Here is a 21,363-nt window from a genome sequence, read left to right as displayed (position 1 = left end):
CGTACTTATAAAGATATTAAACGTGTAATATGTTACAATTAAAAATACATTTAATTGTGATTAATTTTTATGATAATATACAAAAAAATCTATCTATATATACATAAACATGAATTAATAATTATTATTAATATCTTAATTATTTTTGGTAAATCTACAATCTATTTATTGCATTTTAAATTTTCCGCGCGTACGGTGTAACAAGATGGCGTCTGTAGTTTTGGTTTTGTCCGCTTGGATCGCGCATTACAACGTCAGCTGTTATCTCTGTAGTTTCGTTTCTAAAATCACTTGCATCATATTACGCATTATCTAGTTGTCTACGAAGTGTTTAAACTGTGTTGTCATCTTTCTATAAAGTTTTTTTACATAAATATTTATTAATTCATATTTTCTATCGTATAAAAGGTTAATTTATTATAATCAAAAATGACTAACATTATTAAAAGTGAGGATCAAGTTCTCGTACTGTTAGGTGATGAGGTTACTTTTGATGGAATATCGAATTTTGATAGCAAGATCAAAACCCTTGTCTGCAAGATCGATCAAATTTCAATCATCCCTACAAGTGAAGTTAAAAAAGGTACATATAAAGGAAACAGAAAGTAATTGCATATTTTTACAAGCTTTGAAGTACACAATGATCTAATAAATGATAAACAAATGTTAACATTACATTCTGTTCTTCATAATATAATAATATTGAAAAAAAAACATGACACACTTAACTTTAATTTGAATTCTTATATTATAAAACAATGTAATATATTAAAATTATTTTACAGCCAACTACAACAGATCTTCCATCGATGTGATTATATTGGTTCTCAAGAAACCATTATTACATGATAACGAAATGTTCGTAGAATTGTTAAAATTATTGAAAGTCAATGGAAAATTAATAATCTACGAGCCACTTTTGTTAGAAAGTACACCAGAGTCTGATACAACATTTAAGAATAGATTATCCAAATTAAAGCTATCTGGTTTTATAGTAAAAGATACACAACCTAAAAAGTTAGATGTTGAGATTGCTGAACTACTGCCTAATTTATTCGAAGATGTTTCTAATGTTTATGAGATAATTGCACAGAAACCATCCTTTGAGGTAATTATGTAATATTTAGATGTAATTTAATAAGATTAGTTTCACTAACAGTTTCACTAACAGTCTCAGACACCAATTTTCATTGAGATTCTTCATTTCATTTGTGATGGTAATGAACATAAAATATAAGTTTTAAAATGTTATTGGAATTTATGGGTACAGTATGGGTACTGTTAATGTATTAATATAATAATATAATATAATATTATAAGAATGTAATATATATTAAAAAATATTTAAATATAATAATAATATTATATTTATATTACATTATATTATATTATATTATTATATATTATTTATTATTATTATATATATTATATTATTACATTTCATTTGTGACAGTAATAAACATAAAATGTAAGTTTTAAAATGTTATTGGAATTTATGGATACAGTATGGGTAGTGTTAATGTATTAATATAATATATAATTTAATATAATAATATAATATATATAATATTATAAGAATATAATATATATTAAAAAATATTTAAATATAATAATAATTTTATATTATATTATATTACATTCTATATTATTTATATTACATTATATTTATTATATATATTATTATATATATATAAATTACGTGTCACGTTGTTTGTCCGCAATGGACTCGTAAACTACTGAACCGATTTTAATAAAATTTTGCACACAGTGTGCAGTTTCATCCAACTTGAAAGATAGGATAGTTTATATTTCAATTTATATAAATTACGTGTCACGTTGTTTGTCCGCAATGGACTCGTAAACTACTGACTCGATTATAATAAAATTTTGCACACAGTGTGCAGTTTCATCCAACTTGAAAGATAGGATAGTTTATATCTCAATTTATAATCGCAATATTATTTGTTTATTAACAAAGAGTCATGATTATCTTTGTTAGATTCGATAAGATTCTAACAGATGGCGGTATAAGGTAATTCGTTGACTTAAAGACGTGTGTATCGGACTGATTATGATATTCTATATATATTATTTTATATTATATAAAATGAAATCATTACAGATTGGATCCAGCATGCCTTTAACTTTCAAAACAAAACAAACAAACGTATGGAAACTAAACAATATCGAAGATTACTTAGAAGAAGATAATTTAACAGATGAGAATGACTTAATAAACGAGGATGAACTTTTAGATGAAGATGACATCGTCAAACCAGATATTACAAGTTTAAAAGGTTTCTTATTATCAAAATATTCTACTATCATTATTTATTTATCTCAATTCTGTTTTTATATATTTCAACATTTCTATCTTTTTTTTTTTTTATTATAGTCTGTGGTACGACAGGTAAACGAAAAGCATGCAAGGATTGTTCTTGTGGATTAGCAGAAGAATTAAATGGTAAGGCTGAAAATCAAGGAATTCAAAAATCATCGTGTGGTAATGTATGTAATAGTTTTTTTCTTGTATAAATCCAAAATTGTATACTTCTGTTTTTTTTGTTTTTTTTAATCAAAATTATTTTCATTATTACAGTGTTATTTAGGTGATGCTTTTCGTTGTGCGAGTTGTCCTTACCTTGGTATGCCAGCATTTAAACCTGGAGAAAAAGTAGTTTTACATGAAAATCAATTAATCGTTGATACATAAATAGAATTAATTCAAAACCGTACTGTCTAATGACAGACATTACGTTGATGTCACGTGAAAACTATTGAGGGATAAAACAACAGTAAATCGATGAATGAATGTTGATCATCATATTTCACAGACGAGACAAAGTATTATTAATAATCTTCTTTTTTCTTTTTTTTAATGATTATAACAAATGAATAATTAATTTATCTATTAAAATATTTCAAATGATTAGCATGGTGATTGTTATGGTAGTTATAATATATTTGAATATTAGTTTACATTTAAACTCCCCCTTCCCGTTGTCTTATAATTTAAGTTTCAATGGTAAAATACAGCAAGCAATCAACAGGTTGGTTACGTGTAAGTAAAATTATTTGAAGATTTGTTTAAAACATTCAAAAAGGTTGGTTACATGTAAAACCATTTGAAGATTTGTTTAAAGCATTCAAAATTGTGCACAAAATGTGTACACGTCTTATTACAAGTCTGACTTGTGTGTTGTTTCTATTGGTACAAGGGTTAAATATACGAATATTAATTAATATAAATATATATGGGGGAAAAAAAAAATAAAACATGATCTTTTGTGAAAGAGAGAAATATCAAAATAAATGACTCCATTAAGAGATAGCATATTTTATTTCACTTCTTTTCTGTATACAATAGTAATTTACATAATAACCATTATACAAGTACGTTTAATATGCAAAATGTTTAATGTATAAAGGCATATCATTTATTTTTTGTTTGTTTGTTTGTTTGTTCATTTATGATAATAAAACAGCCATTTTTATCACTCAATATATTATTTAAATAACTTATGTTGAGATAACAACTTAAGTACAACTTAAGTACCATTTCAAATATATTCTTCAAGTTTTTTCAATATTTTCAATTCAATTCAACAACATAAGTTTTGTTTTTAATTAAATTACGATGAAACAAAAAACAAAACGAAAAGAAATTGTTCATCGTTTTATCTTTTTTTTTTTTTTAATTAATTAATTAATTTTTTTAATTAGATATCCTACCTACACAACACACATACACACATACATAGATGATATAATACATAAACATATTGCATATATAATGTACTGACATGGTATTTTATTTATTTATTTATTTATTTTGTAATTTAAAGGAACACATCCCTTTCACCATAAATCCACTATCCTGTCGCTGAGGATGAGTGTGTGGGAGAGGGATATTTTCCGCATACAAATACACAATTGCACCTTTACATTTGTTCTATAAATGATTGTGATTGTGTTGTTGTTGTTGTATAATATAATGCACATTGTTTTTAGCATAAAATTACACTGTAGAAGCATAAGAGCAAAGATCATCTTAGTTAGGGGTTGTTTTTTTTTCTTTTTTTTGTTTTTTTTTTAATAAGTATAGTATTATCTCTATCGTATACAGGAACAGAAATAAAATCGTCATGTAATTTTTATTTTTCATTTGTTTTGTTTTGTTTTGTTTTGTTTTCATGACGACAGGAACATTATTCCGTGGTTACAAAGAGGACAACGTAAAAGCTATTTAATTAAGTCATAATAATTATGTATAATATTTAAATTATTCATTGGTTTGCAGATAATAAAATGTAAAACATACATAGTCAAAAAAAAAAAAAATGAAATAAAAAAAAAAAAGGATTTTTAACAACCCCTTATAAACAGCACCGGCCGAATTTCCGCGCGCTCGAGTTAACACGAGCGGTACTGTTATTATTTTATATTTCTATGATTTTTTTTTACAGTTAAATATAATACAAAAATTGAACATAAAAATGTGAAAGCAAAGAAAGAGGATCGTTTTTTTTTCAAAATAGTAATTCGAAAAGAAAGATTGAAACAAAAAAAGTCGACGTACGTGTAACATTTGCAATAATTTGGCTCTTCTCTGTCAACGTGAAACAAAATCCAAAATTAACATAAAAATATTCATTATTTCTGTATTTTTTTTTTGTTAAAACAATCTTCTAAACTATGTTTTTATACAAAAAAGAACAAAAATGATTTTTTTTCCGCCGTTTTTTATTTTATTTCAAAATCATTGCTGCTTAAGGGGTTAATATTTCATTTCATTTTTCAGAACTAATTATAGTATTGTTTAGTTTAAATAAAATAATATGTATGTATATATATATATATATATATTTGCGAACCAATGATCAAGCCGTGTTGTTTAAGACCCTATAAGTATTATTATTATTATTATTATTATTATTATTATAAATAACTTTGGTGTATACAAGTTTCCATACCCTAAATTAGCTGTCCGATTAACTTGATTCCCATTTCAATATTTACAGTAAAAAAATAAAAATAGTTGTATTTTGTCTATACATTATTTTTGTTTATAATTCAAAATTTGTTTATTTAATTGATTATTCAGAAAGAGAGAGAGAGAGAGACAGATAGAGATAGAGATAGAAATAGAGAGATATATTATAGAGAGAATGATACCTAACAAATAATATAACAATATATTATATATAAATATATAAAGATAAATAGAAATTGTATCAACGATATGATTGACTATATATACATCATATGTGGATATATTAAAAAACGAAACAAAAAAAAAATAATAATAATAATAAATGACAACAAATAACACATGAAATGAAAGTAGAGAATAAATTTGTAAAATTATTTATGAAAAAACGGTGGGATTAATTATTTAATTATATTTCTATTTAATATATATATATAGGTATCAAACTCTGAAACAAATGATTTTTGTATTCAACTCTTTCTCTTTTTGTAAAGAATATTTGAAAAAAAAAAAAAATTAGTTTAACTAATTATTGATAGTATCAATCATCCTAAAAAAAAAAAACCACAAAACATAAAAGAGGGAATCCCGTATTAGATGAAAATTCTTATCAATTATCTATTTATCTATATATGTTTAACTATCATTCTTAATATTATTACACAACATGTATGTATGTATGTAAATACGTACATATGTGTATGTATACAGTTTTTAATTATTATTATTGGATAATATGCACATGTCCCCATGTGTGTTTAACTACATTATCTTTTTTTTTTATCTTTTGAACGCGAACAGCTTTTGGTTTGTTCCTATAACAACGTAGATTACGTTGTGGTATGACAATTTTTCATGAAAACAATCAATCGGACAAGATTTCACCATGTTCTTCATTTTCTTTTTTTTTAAGGCCATTAGAGAAATGTTGATTACATAGCACAGCAGGAAGTATTTAATTAATTTATATAATATATACACATAAAATATAGAATTATTAATCCATATATATAGATTAATATTCTACATTTTATAATTTATATAAATGTTGCGTTTTTGTGTGTGTATTTCCTGTCAGAAATATGCGTGCTTGTTGTCCACGCGCATATATATATGTTACTATATATATATATATATGTATATTATATATATTATACATATATTATATATAATATAATATAATAATTATATTATAAAATATAATAATTATTATAAATTATAATATAATAATTATAAATATTATATATATTACTATTATTATATTATATATATATATATATATATATATATTTTAAATATTAATATATAATAATATAATATAATAATATAGTAATATATATTATATATAATATAATATATATATAATATATTATAGTAGGGGGATCAGAAAAGTAATGGCGTCTCCACGTATGTCAATTCTAATATTTGAATTAAAAGAATAATAAAAAAAAATAATTAAATATTAAAAATTGGTATACTAGATGAAAAAAGGTTGTTGATAACGAGGTTATGTTATTATTTAAAAATAAAAATTTGTTAAAAATGTATTTTTTTTTTTAAATTTAAGGTTAAAAAGCAACATTACTTTCCGGTCCCACCATGTTTATAAATATATATACATATATATATATATATATATAAACAGATGAATATGTGTTAATATAGGTATATAGGTATGCATATATTGTACTTTGAGGAGAATTAAGGGATGGATGACATTAGATAATTGTTGATTAATAATTATGATGAAATATAACTTGGTATAGTTTAATCGAACACGACTATTTCGAATATCCTAAAATTTATTTGAAAAATGAATAAGAATAAAAATGAAATTAGAAGAAGAAATACAAAAAAAAAAAAAAAACAAAAACAAAAACGAAAACGAAAATGAAATAAAAAATGAAAAATTAAAAAATAATATTACTCTCACGTAAGCAAACGCGCGCGCATATGAGTGTGCATATATTGTGTGTAATATACATACATGTACATTTTGATGTTTTTGATATAGTAAGTTAACTTTTGACGATGAAATGAATTCATTTTCTTTTTTTTTTTTTTCAGATGATAAAAATTAAATTTGGTGACAGTATCTTGATGACAGTATCTTGGTGACAGTTCTCATTTGTGGCGAGTGGGTGTGTTAAGGGTGAATGTAAGTGTGAATGTTTTGAGTGTCAGTTTGAGCTTAATATATGAAATGATTTTTTTTTACTGCTTATAAATGGTTTCTTAAATACCAGAAATGAATTGGTATGGAAGAAACAAAAAAAAAAAAAAAACAAAAAAATTAGTCAAATTAATGAAATTTTTCTTAGGAATGTACTCAATGGTACTTTCAAATAATTAATCAAGTTTTCTTGTTTATGTTTTTCTTTTGTAAGGCAGCTTATTTTTTGTTTTTGTTTGTTTATATATATATATATACGAGTATATTGCACAAGTATTACGTTAAGCGTAGCTTTTCTTGTAAACTTTTACATACACACATACACACACACATATATATATATATATATATGTATGTATATGTGTATTTTATGTTAGAGCATAATGCACAAAATGTGGCAGCATTCGTTTGCTCGCTAACAACCCTAAATTGGCATGCACATAATTAATTAATTTTAAATTAAAAAAATTCTTAGTATAGTATACTATGTACTATACTATAGTATATATGTATATATATATATATATATACAGTATATAGTATATATATATATACTATAGATTATAATGTATTCTGTATATCTTAGATATATGTATATATATACAGCATATAGTATATATATATATATATATAACAAAATAATAGACGGTTTAACATAGGTAACAAAAATTAACTCAATGACAAATCTCTAGTTACTTTTTTTTCCTTTTTGTTTGTTTGTTTGTTTTTTTTTTTTGTACGAATCAGATATTAGGTTCGTATTAAATTTGTCAAACTATTATTTCTATTATTTTGTTGCTATTATATGTATATATATATATATACACACACATTAACCAAAAAAAAAAAAAAAAAGAACAAAAAATATTAATTTGTCTCTTCTAAGTACGCAACTTATTAAACTAAAAAAACAAACAAAAAAGAAACAAATAATTAAGTAAATCACGTTTTAAATTTCATTAATCGATTCAAATCAATTTGTGTATATAAGCACAGCCCTTTACATATTCGATTTAAGGAATAAGAACGTTTTTTTTAAAAAAAACATCATCATTTTGACTTCAGTAGTACCTTTCTTTTCTATCTTTCCTTTTTTTTTCTAATTTTTTTTCCTTTAATTTCATTAAATCAATTATTCAATTTATCTTGACCACCCGCCCCCACTCCACTCCACTCCACTTCACGTCTTCATAATGTGCAAGTAAAACTCACGTAGTACTACTACTATTACTACTACTTACACAATTTCATTATTCACCAAACTTAATAACAATACTATTAGATTTTTTCTGTTTCATTTTTTTTTCTTTTCTTTTTTTTTTTTTTTTAGTGAAATGTTCGTAATATGTACACGCACATCTTAAAGACACAAACAGACAAACAGACAGACAGACAGACAGACAGTCAGACAGTCAGACAGTCAGACAGACAGACACACGAACAACAACAGACGTATTCTATCACCGTGAATAAAAATTTCGCGACAGGCTTACGACGTCATTGTAGAATCCGTTTTCATCGAGTTTTCGCCATTTTCTAAGACGATTAATTAGTTTGTGTTAGCACGAATTTCCTTCCATATTATCCAACAGAGAATTCTTCTCATCCTTTTTAGGATTATTACTCTTAGTCATCGGTGTACGTAATTTTGGTTCGAAACATGGCTGGAAAAAAAAGGAAAAAGAACCTTTTTCTTTTATTTTGCATTTTAGTAATCATTTGCATTTGAAAAAGTTTGAAAACGATCTTATTAATCAATCTCAGTGCCATTTTTCTACTACTTTATATTTAATTATTCGAATGAACACTTTAATGGCCGCTCACACAACATCTAGTGTGTGTGTGTGTGTGTTTGTGATGATAGCCGTGCAAAACAATTGTTAATTTATTTATAACTTTTATATATATATATATTTAAAATTATAATAATATAAAATTACATTTGTTGTTAATTTTATGTTAATTTTTTCATGAATTTAAGAAAATTTCTTTAAATGAATTTTTGCAAAAAAAGAAAAAAATAGTACGACGTTTGACTTGGGTAAAAAAAACGTGCGGCCATTAAAGTATTAATGAATTAAAAATAAATGAATGAAAAATTGCATTCTCTTATTCATGCTTTTCTTTTTTTCCAAATACCGTCATAATAAGTGATTCAAAAATAATATTATTAATTACAATTGTTATTATTAATAAATATTAATACTTTTTATAACATTTCTTTCTTTTTTTTTTTCGTGGAATGAAATATACAAAATACTGATTGTTTCAAATTGATTAAGTTAATTAATTAGTCGATATAAATTTAATTATAACGCGATCATTGTTATTATTATTATTATTATTATAATTAAAGAATACGCACACATTATCGTGTTAAAAAAAAAAAAAAAAAATAGAAAATTAATTAAGAAAAGTGAGTATAAATATCACGAATGAAGAAAAAAAAAATAAGTCAAATGAAGTTTTAATTAATCGAAATGAGATTGTCTTTTTACCATCCCGTTGCAAAATTATATATATACATATATATATTAATAATGAATTAAATTAATGAGAAGTATAATAATAATAAAAAAAAATCATGAAAAATATGATGGGAACCATTTGGGATAAGTTGACATAATTGGAACAAAGAATCGCGGCCCCATTAATTATCTCATCTTATCTTATATAAAACGTATTAATAAACAATTGAACCATTTTTTTTATAATCAACTATAGCAACAAATAACGTATTATTATCTAAAATAAAAAGATATTTTGAAAACACAATGATGAATTATTATAAGAAATATTTCAATAGTTCTTTGAACATATCGTGAAAAATATGTCAAATCATATTAAAATACTCTTATTATTTGTTTTCCCCCTCTCTTTTATTATTTATAACTCGTATGAATTATATTATGTAATTAAATGTTAAATAGCTTTATTACATTATCTTGAAAAAAACAAAAAAAAAACAAAAAAAAAAAAATATTAACCGGTCTTGAACTCGACTCTTAAAACTTGTCAACAACATGAGCTTACTTTTTTGCGACACAATTCAGTTTTTTTCCTTGCACATTATTTATAAATGTTAATTATTTATACACTTTTTTTTTTTTTAAATTATATTTTCTTATCACCCAAAAAAAAAGAAAATAAAATAAAATACATTTTCTCAACGAAGTTGTCTAACGAAGGAAGGAATGATTTTCATTCAAAACAATACTGAAAAATATACCTCGAGATCTCATAATTGTTTTAATAAAATATTTAATTAACCAATTAACAAAAAAAAAAATAGAATTAATTAATAAAAAATATATTTGATCTCGTTTTTAATACTGTTGCGAATTATATACCGTTAATTTGTTCTCTCTTTTTATTTAGAAAGAATGAACTATATATATATGTGTGTGCGAGAGTATCGAGTGACAATTTCTCACAAATACATGCAAAACATACATACACACATTCACACACATACACACTGTGTTTACTTCGTGAGCTACCTTACAATTAACTATTTAAATGGTATATCACTCACTGTTTCGCAGATATTCATGTTGCAGCAATTTTCTATAGTAATTTCGCATTGATTATCCGTTAACTGAGGCCTCGATGTTAATGGCGTAACACCACTTTTGCTAACTACGAATCTTTTCTTGATTCGTGGACGACGACGTAATTTGTTCAAATAGAAACTCATTACGATGATTAATATGATAAGTACAATTATTAAACCGATAAGTACAAATATTAATGTCTTGTATTGACAATTTTCATTTTGATTAATCATCTTTTCTGAGGTATTGTTATTCTCAGTACACCTGTCAAAACATCCAAACAAAAATTATTAATGAGAAGTTAATTAAACATTGAATATTATTTTTTTTTTGTTAATAATACATGTGGGATTCGTGAAAAAAATTGGACCGCTGGACCGGGTCCAGTCAGCTCCTCCGCTTTCCGGGCGACTGCTCTTTTAACCAATTGAGCTATCCCAGGGCCCAACGACCAATCCTTTCTCACGAACGTCCAATAAGTTTGGCATGGAGGCGCTCGTCCCACATTCCACCCCCCTTTTACAACATTCAACCCTGAATGTTATGCCACCCAACATCATATTCTCTTTCTGGGGCATCCTTCGCCACCAACTTTCGTCTTTAATTTGTTTTCGTGGCGTTGTAAGACTGTGGAACGTGTTACGAAACAGACCCTTCATCCCGGCTGAGCCCCCATGTGTGGGATTCGTGAAAACAATTGGACCACTGGACTGACTGGACCGGGCGACTCGAACCACGGATCTCTTTCACTTTCCGGGCGACTGCTGTTTTAACCAATTGAGCTATCCCAGGGCCCAACGACCAATTCTTCTCACGAACGCCCAATAAGTTTGGCATGGAAGCGCTCGTCCGACATAAATTATACCAAAAATTGTATTTTATTTTATTTACCTGCATAAAATTGAATCACCATGTTCAAATTTAGATAGACTTAAGGCAGGTGTTTCCAATTTAGGTATTTCCACCTTAGGTGTTTCATTAAGTACCTCGCAACGTGGACCACTCGAATATTTGCATTCGCAGAAAAGGAAAAGTTTCATGAACGAAACATATGCCACCGTGGAGACAATAATTTTCACAAACATTTATTTCACATCGTTTACCGGTAAATGTGCCATTACAATTACATTTGACTCCACCATAATCTGTTATGATGCATTCACCATGAAGACAATAATTGTGACAGAGAGAAATTTCGCACATTGTACCGGTGTAACTGCATCAAAAGTATCATTTTGTTAACACAAAAATGATGTATGAACAAGATAAACAATTACAAATTACAATTACAAATATCTTACCCAGATTTACAACGACAAGTACGTACAGTACGATCAAAGAGACCACCATTTAAACATGTTTGTGAATTATCCGATTCAACTTCTTCCGTACTAGTTGTCAAATTGTTATAAGATTCAAGAATAGTTGATTTTTGTGATACTTCAGCAACTTCCATTTTTCCGGATTGTTTTTTGAGTATAGCTTCACAATCGATGGTATCAACATTGTCGCGTGTGATAATAGCGGCGGGATCAGTGTTGCGATATGATTTAAAAATAATCGGTGAATCAGGATTAGTTGTATTTTTAAGCATCATCCAAACAGTCGAGTGTACCCAATCAGTCCAATAAACGAAATCCTTATCGATCGTTAAATAAACTGGTTGTTGATTTCTACTGTGCAATACCTTTTCACGTTCGGTACCGTTTAGGTTGCTACGTTCGATTTTGAAATATATACCTTCTTCATCGTCAGACCAATAAAGTTTACCTTCATTATGATCGATCACTAGACCCATTGGTTCGTAAAGATTCTTCGTTATTACGGTTGTTCGATTGGTACCGTCCATGTTCGATCTTTCGATACTTGGATTTGGTTTGTCAGTGTTGGTCCAGTAAACATGGCTAAAGAGAATAGTGCATAAAGAAAAGAAAAACAAAAAGAAAAAGTCAGTATGATGAAGTGAGAAATACAATGTGAGAAATAGAAATAGAGATCGAGTGAAAGTGAAAGGAACGAGAAAGAAAGTGAAGCACACCTGTTACATATGTCAAGAGCGATACCACGTGGAATTCCTTTGAGCGTATGAAGAAGGACTGGTTTTCCAGGTGGGCCTACCAATGGTACATGCATCTTCATAATTGTTCTTTTAAAGGCATCACTCCAGAAAAGTGTACGAGATGTTGAATCAAATGCCATCGCAACGATATACGTCTGATCCTGTTCTAAAGAGACATAAAAACATACACCGATTGAAATTGAATTGTTTTCTTTGAGTATTTATTGAATAACAACGTAAAAAACTTAATTTTATCGAACAATAAACAGTTTACACGCATCAAAATTATCAAATGTTAAAATTAACGTTGATTTTTAGATGGGGGGAAGTCCCGTTCCCGCGCTTTTTCCTTATTCGTTTATTTCAAATACCACGTGATCGAATAAGTTTTAAGCGGGAAAATGTGTTTGAAGTTAAAAAAGGTATTTAGAAAGAAATTGTAAGATAATTATTTGACTTACCCACTAACAGAGGTTTAGAGGTTAAATTTCTCGTAGTTAAATCATTACTAAATATCGATATGTTGTTTTTAGGATCACTAAGATAAAGTGTCCTTGTTTTATCATCGTAAGCTATTCCTGTTAATGAAACGGCTCCTGCCACGGTAGCTTCACCAGTTAAAGTTTGATTTTGTAAAAAGAAATCTATCTCATCTCCAATCAAAATAGCGATATCTGAAATAGATTATTGAAATCATTGATTTTTTTTATGATTATTTTTATTCGTCATCGTTTCATATTAATTACGACAAATCAGTTTTATATTAGTATACATGAATACGTATGAAGGTTATGTGAATGGTTAATATGTGTATTAAAACGGAATGATATTTAAAAGGCGTCAATCAGTATCGATATAAAATATTATTGCTAGTACTCGAGATTAAGATCTTGATCGATGATACAGTAATCTTTTGATAAACAACTTCCGTGTATTCTCATTTTCATTTATAATATTTCTTTCATTTCAAATTCTACTTATCGATTGAATGACTACGTAAATAGAACAAACAACTATAATAATTTATGATATATTTTAATCTCGTAGATATTTTGTAAAAAAAAGAAAAAAAAACCTGTTTATGAACTATGATCTAATATAAATACAAGTATAAATAATATTAATAATAAATAATGATGTATATAATATTATATGATTTGATCGTAGGTATTTATAATTCATATCAGTGGACTATGATCCAATTATGAATACGTATAAATAATATAAATAAATAAATTGTGATATTCGAGTGGATATTTGTCAAACATTTTCTAAATCAATGAATTAAGAATAATCATTGCAGCCATTTTTGTTTATAATTGTGTATATTTGAAGAAAAAATTTACGAGAAAATCCCGTTGCATTATATTTTGTTTTGACTATACATATTTATGTAAAGATATGTGTGGTGAATGATATCAAGGTTGTTAGGTCAGTTAACGAGATTATCTGGTTCATTTAATTTTTCTTTTTTTTTTTTTCCTTTCTTTCATCAAACGATGACCTAAAAACTAAAGAAACATCAATGGAAACATAAAAATTTACAATCTAATGTGTTTTCCCAACATATTTCATGACGTTGATTATCAAATTATTAGTTATGATGATTTATTATTTTATTTCATTGATAAATGAACTTTGAAAACAAAACCAATGATTTTGCCGCGCAAATTCTTGGGGAATTCCCGTCAAGCCACAGGCGTTACTTTGTATTAAAGAATACTTGAACGTGTCAGTCACATGTGACGGACGTGGCCTAAACGGAAAGACTAGTGTCACTTACCGATGGCTGACATGGCGTTCAACGTTTTAAATTGTGAGTGAAAGCATGTGATTATTAAAATAAGTGAGATTATAAATGTCCTTTTCAATTGCAGGAAGACAATAAAAGAAAAGTGAAGAAATGCGGAAAAAAGATTTGACGAGAAATCAGAAAGTTTTATTTTTCAATTGGCGCCAATATTCAAATGTTCAAATGTTTAATATTCAATATTCAAATTTACAAAGTATCGAACAAAAGTTTATTATTGAAAAATATTTAAATTTGTCTATAATTAGTTAATTGTTAATTTGTTGTTTAATCTTTTACAATTTTCTTGGTAAAAATATATTTTTCTCGTATTTTTAGTGTCAACTTTTTAAAATACATTTTGTAACCAAGGTAATTCATTTAGTTTGTAAGATAAGAAAAAATAATTAAAAAAAATGATGCATAAAGATTTATTTTCTATTTAAAAAAAAAAAATTATTTTTCCAACTATTAACAGTTTATTTTTCTTTTTTGTTGTTTCACTGATAATAATATGATTTAATTTCAAAATTAACACGTTCGAGCGCCATGCTAATTTTTTGGGGAAATCCCTGTCAGGCCAGAGGCGTTACTTTGTATTGAAAAAAATAGTTGAAGTGTCAGCCACCAATGCCTGACGTGGCGCTCAATGTGGTGTTCAAAGATAAAAATCAAAAGTGAAACTAATATTTCAAAATAAAGTCAATTTACAAATGATATTAAATAAAAGTATAATTATCACGTTATTATCATATAATTATATATGAATTAAATATTAATTAATTAATTTAATAAATAATATTATATAATTATAAATACATTAACAATATTTGTTTAGAGTTTAATCAAATTAAAACTACATTGTGTGTCAAAAGTTCTTCTTATTTTTCTTGTTCAAATAAAATTTCCAATTTACATTTGAAATAAGAAGATAAATAATTTTTATTAATTTGTTTAAGTGGAAAAGAAAAATTTCAAAGAAGCCGCCAATTAAACCAAACAAACTTGCTGAGTGCTAGGTGCTGATTTACATAATTTGCATGTTACACACCTCCAATGCGTAATTCTTTTTGTATTAGTCATGATAGTTCGAGATCATTCGTTTTCTTTCTTTCTCCTTACGTAAATTGTGACAATGCAAATATATTTAAAGAATTCATTAAGTATCGGTATTTAACGATTAAGATAAAAATAACAATAAGACATCTTGTTTTAAATCATTATGTAAATTGATTTTTTTTTTTTTTAATTATCATTGTATACTTTGATTTATATTTTATTCTTTCTTTTAATTCTTTTTTTTTTTTTTTTTTAATTAACGGGAGCAGAGTCTTCGTCGTCTTCGTCGTCGTCGTCTTTTGTTTCTCAACCCTTCTCGCATAATCATTTAGCGCATGACAACACGAAAATAGCAAGCGATAAAAGAGAACTGCTAAATAAATGTCTTACTTTTTATATAACACTTTACAAAGTATCAAAATGAATAATAGTTACTAATACTACTACTAGAATCAGTCATAGAACTAGCCAAAGATAAAATAAGAATTTATTATAATAATAAAATATTAAAACAAACAAACAAAAAAGAATCCAATTCATTTATTACAATTTTCGGATTATTTTTCAATCAGATCGATGACATTCTATTTTTAATTCAATCATTAACGGTTTTTTTTTTTTAAATATCTTCAGCCATGTTTTATTTTCTTCTCAAACGTATTTGGATTTAAAATGAAGGAAATTTAATAAAAAAAAAACAGGACTTTTTGCGTAAGAATTGAAATCTCATCAGTCACGAACGAGCCAAGAATAAAATTAGAATTTATTATAACAATAAAATATTAAAACAAACCAAAAAAGAATTCAATTCATTTTCAGAAATTTTCTGTATAATATAATATAATAAGAATTTATTATAACAATAAAATATTGAAACAAACAAACAAAACAATCTAATTCATTTATTGAAATTTTCTGATTATTTTTCAATCAGATCGATGACATTCCATTTTTAAATCAATCATTAACGGTTTTTTTTTTTAAATATCTTCAGCCATGTTTTTTTTCTTCTCAAACGTATTTGAATTTAAAATGAAGGAAATTTAATAATAAAAAAAAAAAGCAGGACTTTTTTGCGTAAGAATTGAAATCTCATTTCTTGTTATACTTTTAAGGAAAACTTGTGTTCATATAAATTCAAATTTATTCTAGAAAAATATATATATATATATATATATATATATATATATATATATATGTTTGTTTGATCAATGATAAGAATTACATTTTAACGATAAGGAAGTATATTACAATAGCAATCTATAAGTAATGTTACATGTATGCTATTGGCGTCATGACATATAGGAAATATTGGGATTCTTAACGTTCTTAATTAATGATTGTAAACTCCTGTCATTTTAGATTATAACGTCGACATGTTGAGGCCATGATATTACGTAAACAGGTATAAGAACGTGCACGAGAGTGAGTGAGAGAGAAAGAGAATTATTACGAGATAACTTAAGTAAGATATATACATATATATATGTATATATAATACATGTGTGTGTGTGTGTTTACGCATTTGATGAATGAATTATAAATGAATGAGAAAAATATTTTCAAATAAAAATACAACAATAAAATATATTTCATAATTGTATTGTTAATTATTTCTCAAAATAATAAATAAATAAATAAATCAATTTGTAAAATATAAACATTAAAAATTAATAATAATATCATTAAATAGAATTAATAAAATGTATATAAAAAATGTATAGAATTAGAAAAACAAAAAAAATTGTCAACAGTAGTTCAATTGATTAGCAAAGAGATAATGGCGGCAATTTCAAAAAAAAAAAAAAGAGAAGCGCCCCCCTGCTAGGAAATTGCAGAAGCTAGACGAAAACTGGCGTACGTGCCGATCAGCTTAACGTGAATGGAGTCAGGGTTCGCGCGCGCGCGCACACACTCCCTACATGACACACGTACACAACTGTATACACTAATATATACTCAAAGTTAGAAAGAGAGAGAGAGAGAGAGAGAGAAAGATAAGAGAATCGCGTGGTTTACATTATCGTTTTACAGGAAGAAAAACTGTGTTTGTCCCATACATGTGCATGTGTGTGTGTATGTGTATTAGTGAACCGCTAAATGAATAAGAGAAAGATAGAAATATACTATACATATATACATATATATATATATATATAATATATATATAGTACGTAAATCCAGTTATATATATATAGATATAAAAAGATACACTGGCTGATCTGTTTCTTTCACGTTCTCCTTTTGACGAATGATTAAAATGATGAGATAGAATGACGATGAAGTGAGACACTTACCCCATGACCTGGCATCACTCGTGATCGTGAAAATTCCTAAGACGACGAACAAGAAGGCTGTTAAGAAATCTCGTAATTTCTGGTCCATCGTTATACAGAATACATTTACTTCTAATAACCTAATAGAGAGAGAGAGATAGATGAAGAAATAGAAAATGTTAGAGAGAGATGAGAGATCAATGTCTCTTCTTCACCGCAAAAGCACGTTAACACGTTGACGACTCTCTCTCTCTTTTTTTGTTTTTTCTTTTCTCTCTTTTATCGTAAAAATTTGAAATTTAATTTTAAAAGAAAAAGAAAACTAAAAGATCTGTCTTCCTTAATTCGAACTTAATCCTTTTCTTCTTCTTCTTCTTCTTTTTCTTCTTCTTCTTCTTCTTTGATTTACAAATTCACCGGTTAAATAACAATTGCAATTGTATAATTGTATAATTCGATTAAATGATTTTCTTCATGTTTTTTTTTCTTTTTTCATTCACGAATATAATTTAAGTAATTCTTATTTATGTTATAATGAAACGTTGTTATTTAAAAAAAAAAAAAGAAAGAAAAAAATTCTGCTTCTCTCTTTCGTTTCTCTTTTATTGAAGAGCTACGAAAGAGCCCTCTCTCACCATAACATCGAAGAAAACGTCGCGTTACGGTGTCTGAACGCGGACTGTGTTTCTCTTCGTGACTGAATGTGCGCTCTACCGACGCTTTACGTCGCCCTCCGCCGGCAGTCTCGGTCATTGGCGCTACCAAATACTGTTATACGATTTTACTCCAATACTATCACTACTCGAACTACTACTAATATAACAAAATACCGATATACTATTACAATTGGTAATAGATATTACAATAGGGACTTGTGATAATTAAACCTAACCAACAATTTTATTTTATATCCCACCCTCCCCCCACTCTCAACCCTTTTTTTTTACAAATATTTCTTTCAATACTTTTTTGTTTGTTTATATTTTATCTGTCTTTTTTTTTTTCTTTGATTTATCATCATAAATTGTGTTAATGATCGTTATTACGATTATATATGTTTGTTCTACGTCAATGCATAATGATGATGATGATGATGATGATGAAGAATCGCATGTTACCTCGTGGTTTGTTAAACGTTTGCCAATTTTCCTACGCTTTTTTTGCCTCATTTCAAAATTTATTTTCAATTCTAACCTCCCTTTAAAATGTGTCACGTTTTATCTCTATACCTTCTTTTCTATCTTTTTTAATAGAAAATTGGTTTATTCACTTTTGTTTATGTCAAAGTTATAATAATTATTCTATTTATTTGAAATGGATTTCAAAATGAACGTTTGAAAATTTGTAGACGCCATTTTGAAGCGGGCTCTTTTTCTCCTTTTTTTTTTTTTTAACTATTGCAAAAATTTCTTTTGATTATAATTTTGTTTGTAATTTATAATTAGCTTAATAATTTATAAATATATTATGTGATTATGTGTTTATCGTATCATTCTAATTATGTGTGTATCATTTCTCTGGTATTTTCTCAGAAGAATCGTATTTTAATATTTATGGACATTGATAAGTTTAAAGGTTAATGTTGTGTTGTCGTAATGTCAAGTGACAAACGCAATAGTTTGAATTAATGAAGCAACAACATACAACAGATCTATCTTTGATTAGATAATTTGTAGTTTTTTTTTCTATTCGAAAGAAATATTGGCAATTTTTCTTACTCGTTTGAACTCCTCGTGCGATATTGTTCAACGCCATCTTGGAATGTTTTTTTTCAAATACTACGTGCCCCAAATAATATAATGCGACAAATAATTATATCTTTGTAGAACTTTACTAATTATATTTTTGTATATTAAAATATAATAAAAAAAAAAAATAAAAACAAAAAATGATATTAAACATAAAATTATAATTTAATGATAACAAAATTTTATTTTCTTTTTTTTTTCAGATTATTTTATTAAATAAAGAAGTTCAAAGGCAAACAACTATTTGTCAAATTAATCTCAACTTTATTTTCTATTTGATTTGTTATAATTTAAATAAAATAAAAAGACAATTGAATATCGTAATCCGATTAAGCGCCATCTTTTTATCCAGTCAAGGAACTAGATTTCCTAGTTGGTTATCTCATCTCTAGGAAAGTTTTAACCCTATGACGAAACGACGCGCGCATCTAGCCGGGATATTTGCACTTCTAGATGAAATAATTTTCAAAAATCTCTTCATCAAAATTCCTTTCTTTAACCTAATTAAACATTAATTCAAAATACAAAAAAAAACCTATATTCCAATTAATTCATAAGAAAAAAAAACAACCAAAAAGACATGAAATCATTCGATTAGATCAGTTCTTACGTCACGGATGGATAAATAAACAAAAACGAGTAATATAAATTCAACGTACATCAAGATGAACGAGATATAAAAATAGGAAACGGCGTCAAACGAATTACAAAATTTTAAAATTACAAAATAAAAATAAAAAAGAAATAAAAAAGAAAAAAAAAGCGAGAAAGATCAAGAAATAAATAAAATAAAATAAATAAAAAAAAAAAATAAACTAGTTGAAATAAAATGACAAAATATTATTTGTGTAAACGTTAAGAAATAAATCTAAAATTGTAACAAGGTACAGACACAGACAAAAGTGAGAATAATAAATAGTATTTGTAAAAACGTGCGTGTTTAAGCCTCGAAGCGACGACGGCGCGTACTAGGCAGTGTATTTTATTGATCAATAAGAGAAGCTATGGTCGTGGAGAGGAGAACCGTGCCGGTGGTAGAGAGCCAGCTGTCATTTCCTCTGCACAATTTTTCTCTAACACGCGAGTAACACACAGTCCCAAAAATAAATAGTAACACGTAACAAAAGTTAGAACAATTTTTACACGCCATTTTCAATATTTCCAACGAGATATTAATTTTACGCGATTAATATTTTCTTCCCGAACGACCATTTGTGTGTGGGTGCACGCGTTTATGTGTGCGTGTGTGTATACATATGTGAACTAAAGTCAAGTTACAACATGAAAGGGTTGAGAGTAGATGTAACAGAACGATATTTCGAAGTGACGAAAGAGTGTCAACTGTAAAGAAGAGAAAGATAGAAAGGGATAGGTCGAAATAGAGAAGAGTGGGGTATTGGTCGGAGGGGAGGGGGAATAGAAGGAAACCGCGCCAATCTCATCCTCTTTCAATTTTTATTATTTTTCATAGTAAGAAGACAAAAAGGGTGGGCGGTGGGATTGAAGAATAAGACAAATTAAAATAAGAAAAGAAGTTTTCTTTTGTGTGTGTGTGTGTGTGTAATTGTTTAAAGGCGTGCGCGCGCGCGCGCGCGCTCACTTTGGTGCCCGTGAAAACGCGGATCGTAGAAAAGACACACAGAGGGAGCAACGTAAAAAAAAAAAGGTGGAGGAGGTGGCGGCGGTGGTGGTGGAGGACGGGGGGAGGAGGGGGA

The 21,363-nt window shown here is 27.0% G+C and overlaps 2 protein-coding genes across 2 annotated transcripts; one reads left to right on the top strand and one right to left on the bottom strand.

The window, feature by feature from the left end:
- The first annotated feature begins 289 nt into the window (after window positions 1–289).
- CIAPIN1 (cytokine induced apoptosis inhibitor 1) lies at window positions 290–3,327 on the top strand. The gene is made up of 5 exons (XM_015317120.2): window positions 290–583; window positions 786–1,108; window positions 2,123–2,297; window positions 2,396–2,508; window positions 2,600–3,327. Exons 1-5 carry the CDS (start codon window positions 430–432, stop codon window positions 2,711–2,713), a joined length of 879 nt encoding a protein of 292 aa, XP_015172606.2. The 5' UTR covers window positions 290–429; the 3' UTR covers window positions 2,714–3,327.
- Window positions 3,328–7,221: 3,894 nt separating this feature from the next.
- On the bottom strand, window positions 7,222–18,654 carry cue (Low-density lipoprotein receptor repeat domain-containing protein cueball). The gene is given in 9 exon segments (XM_015317133.2): window positions 7,222–8,827; window positions 10,699–10,981; window positions 11,609–11,742; window positions 11,744–11,933; window positions 12,019–12,621; window positions 12,756–12,942; window positions 13,238–13,450; window positions 17,922–18,040; window positions 18,536–18,654. Coding segments are annotated over 9 exon segments (1,842 nt in total). The 5' UTR covers window positions 18,544–18,654; the 3' UTR covers window positions 7,222–8,722.
- Between the last annotated feature and the right edge of the window lie 2,709 nt (window positions 18,655–21,363).

The sequence above is a fragment of the Polistes dominula genome, unplaced genomic scaffold (genome assembly GCF_049000335.1).
Source record: "Polistes dominula isolate Pdom_NZ unplaced genomic scaffold, Pdom_raw_medaka contig_74, whole genome shotgun sequence".
Classification (NCBI taxonomy): domain Eukaryota; kingdom Metazoa; phylum Arthropoda; class Insecta; order Hymenoptera; family Vespidae; genus Polistes; species Polistes dominula.
This window is presented reverse-complemented; position numbering and strand designations above follow the sequence as displayed.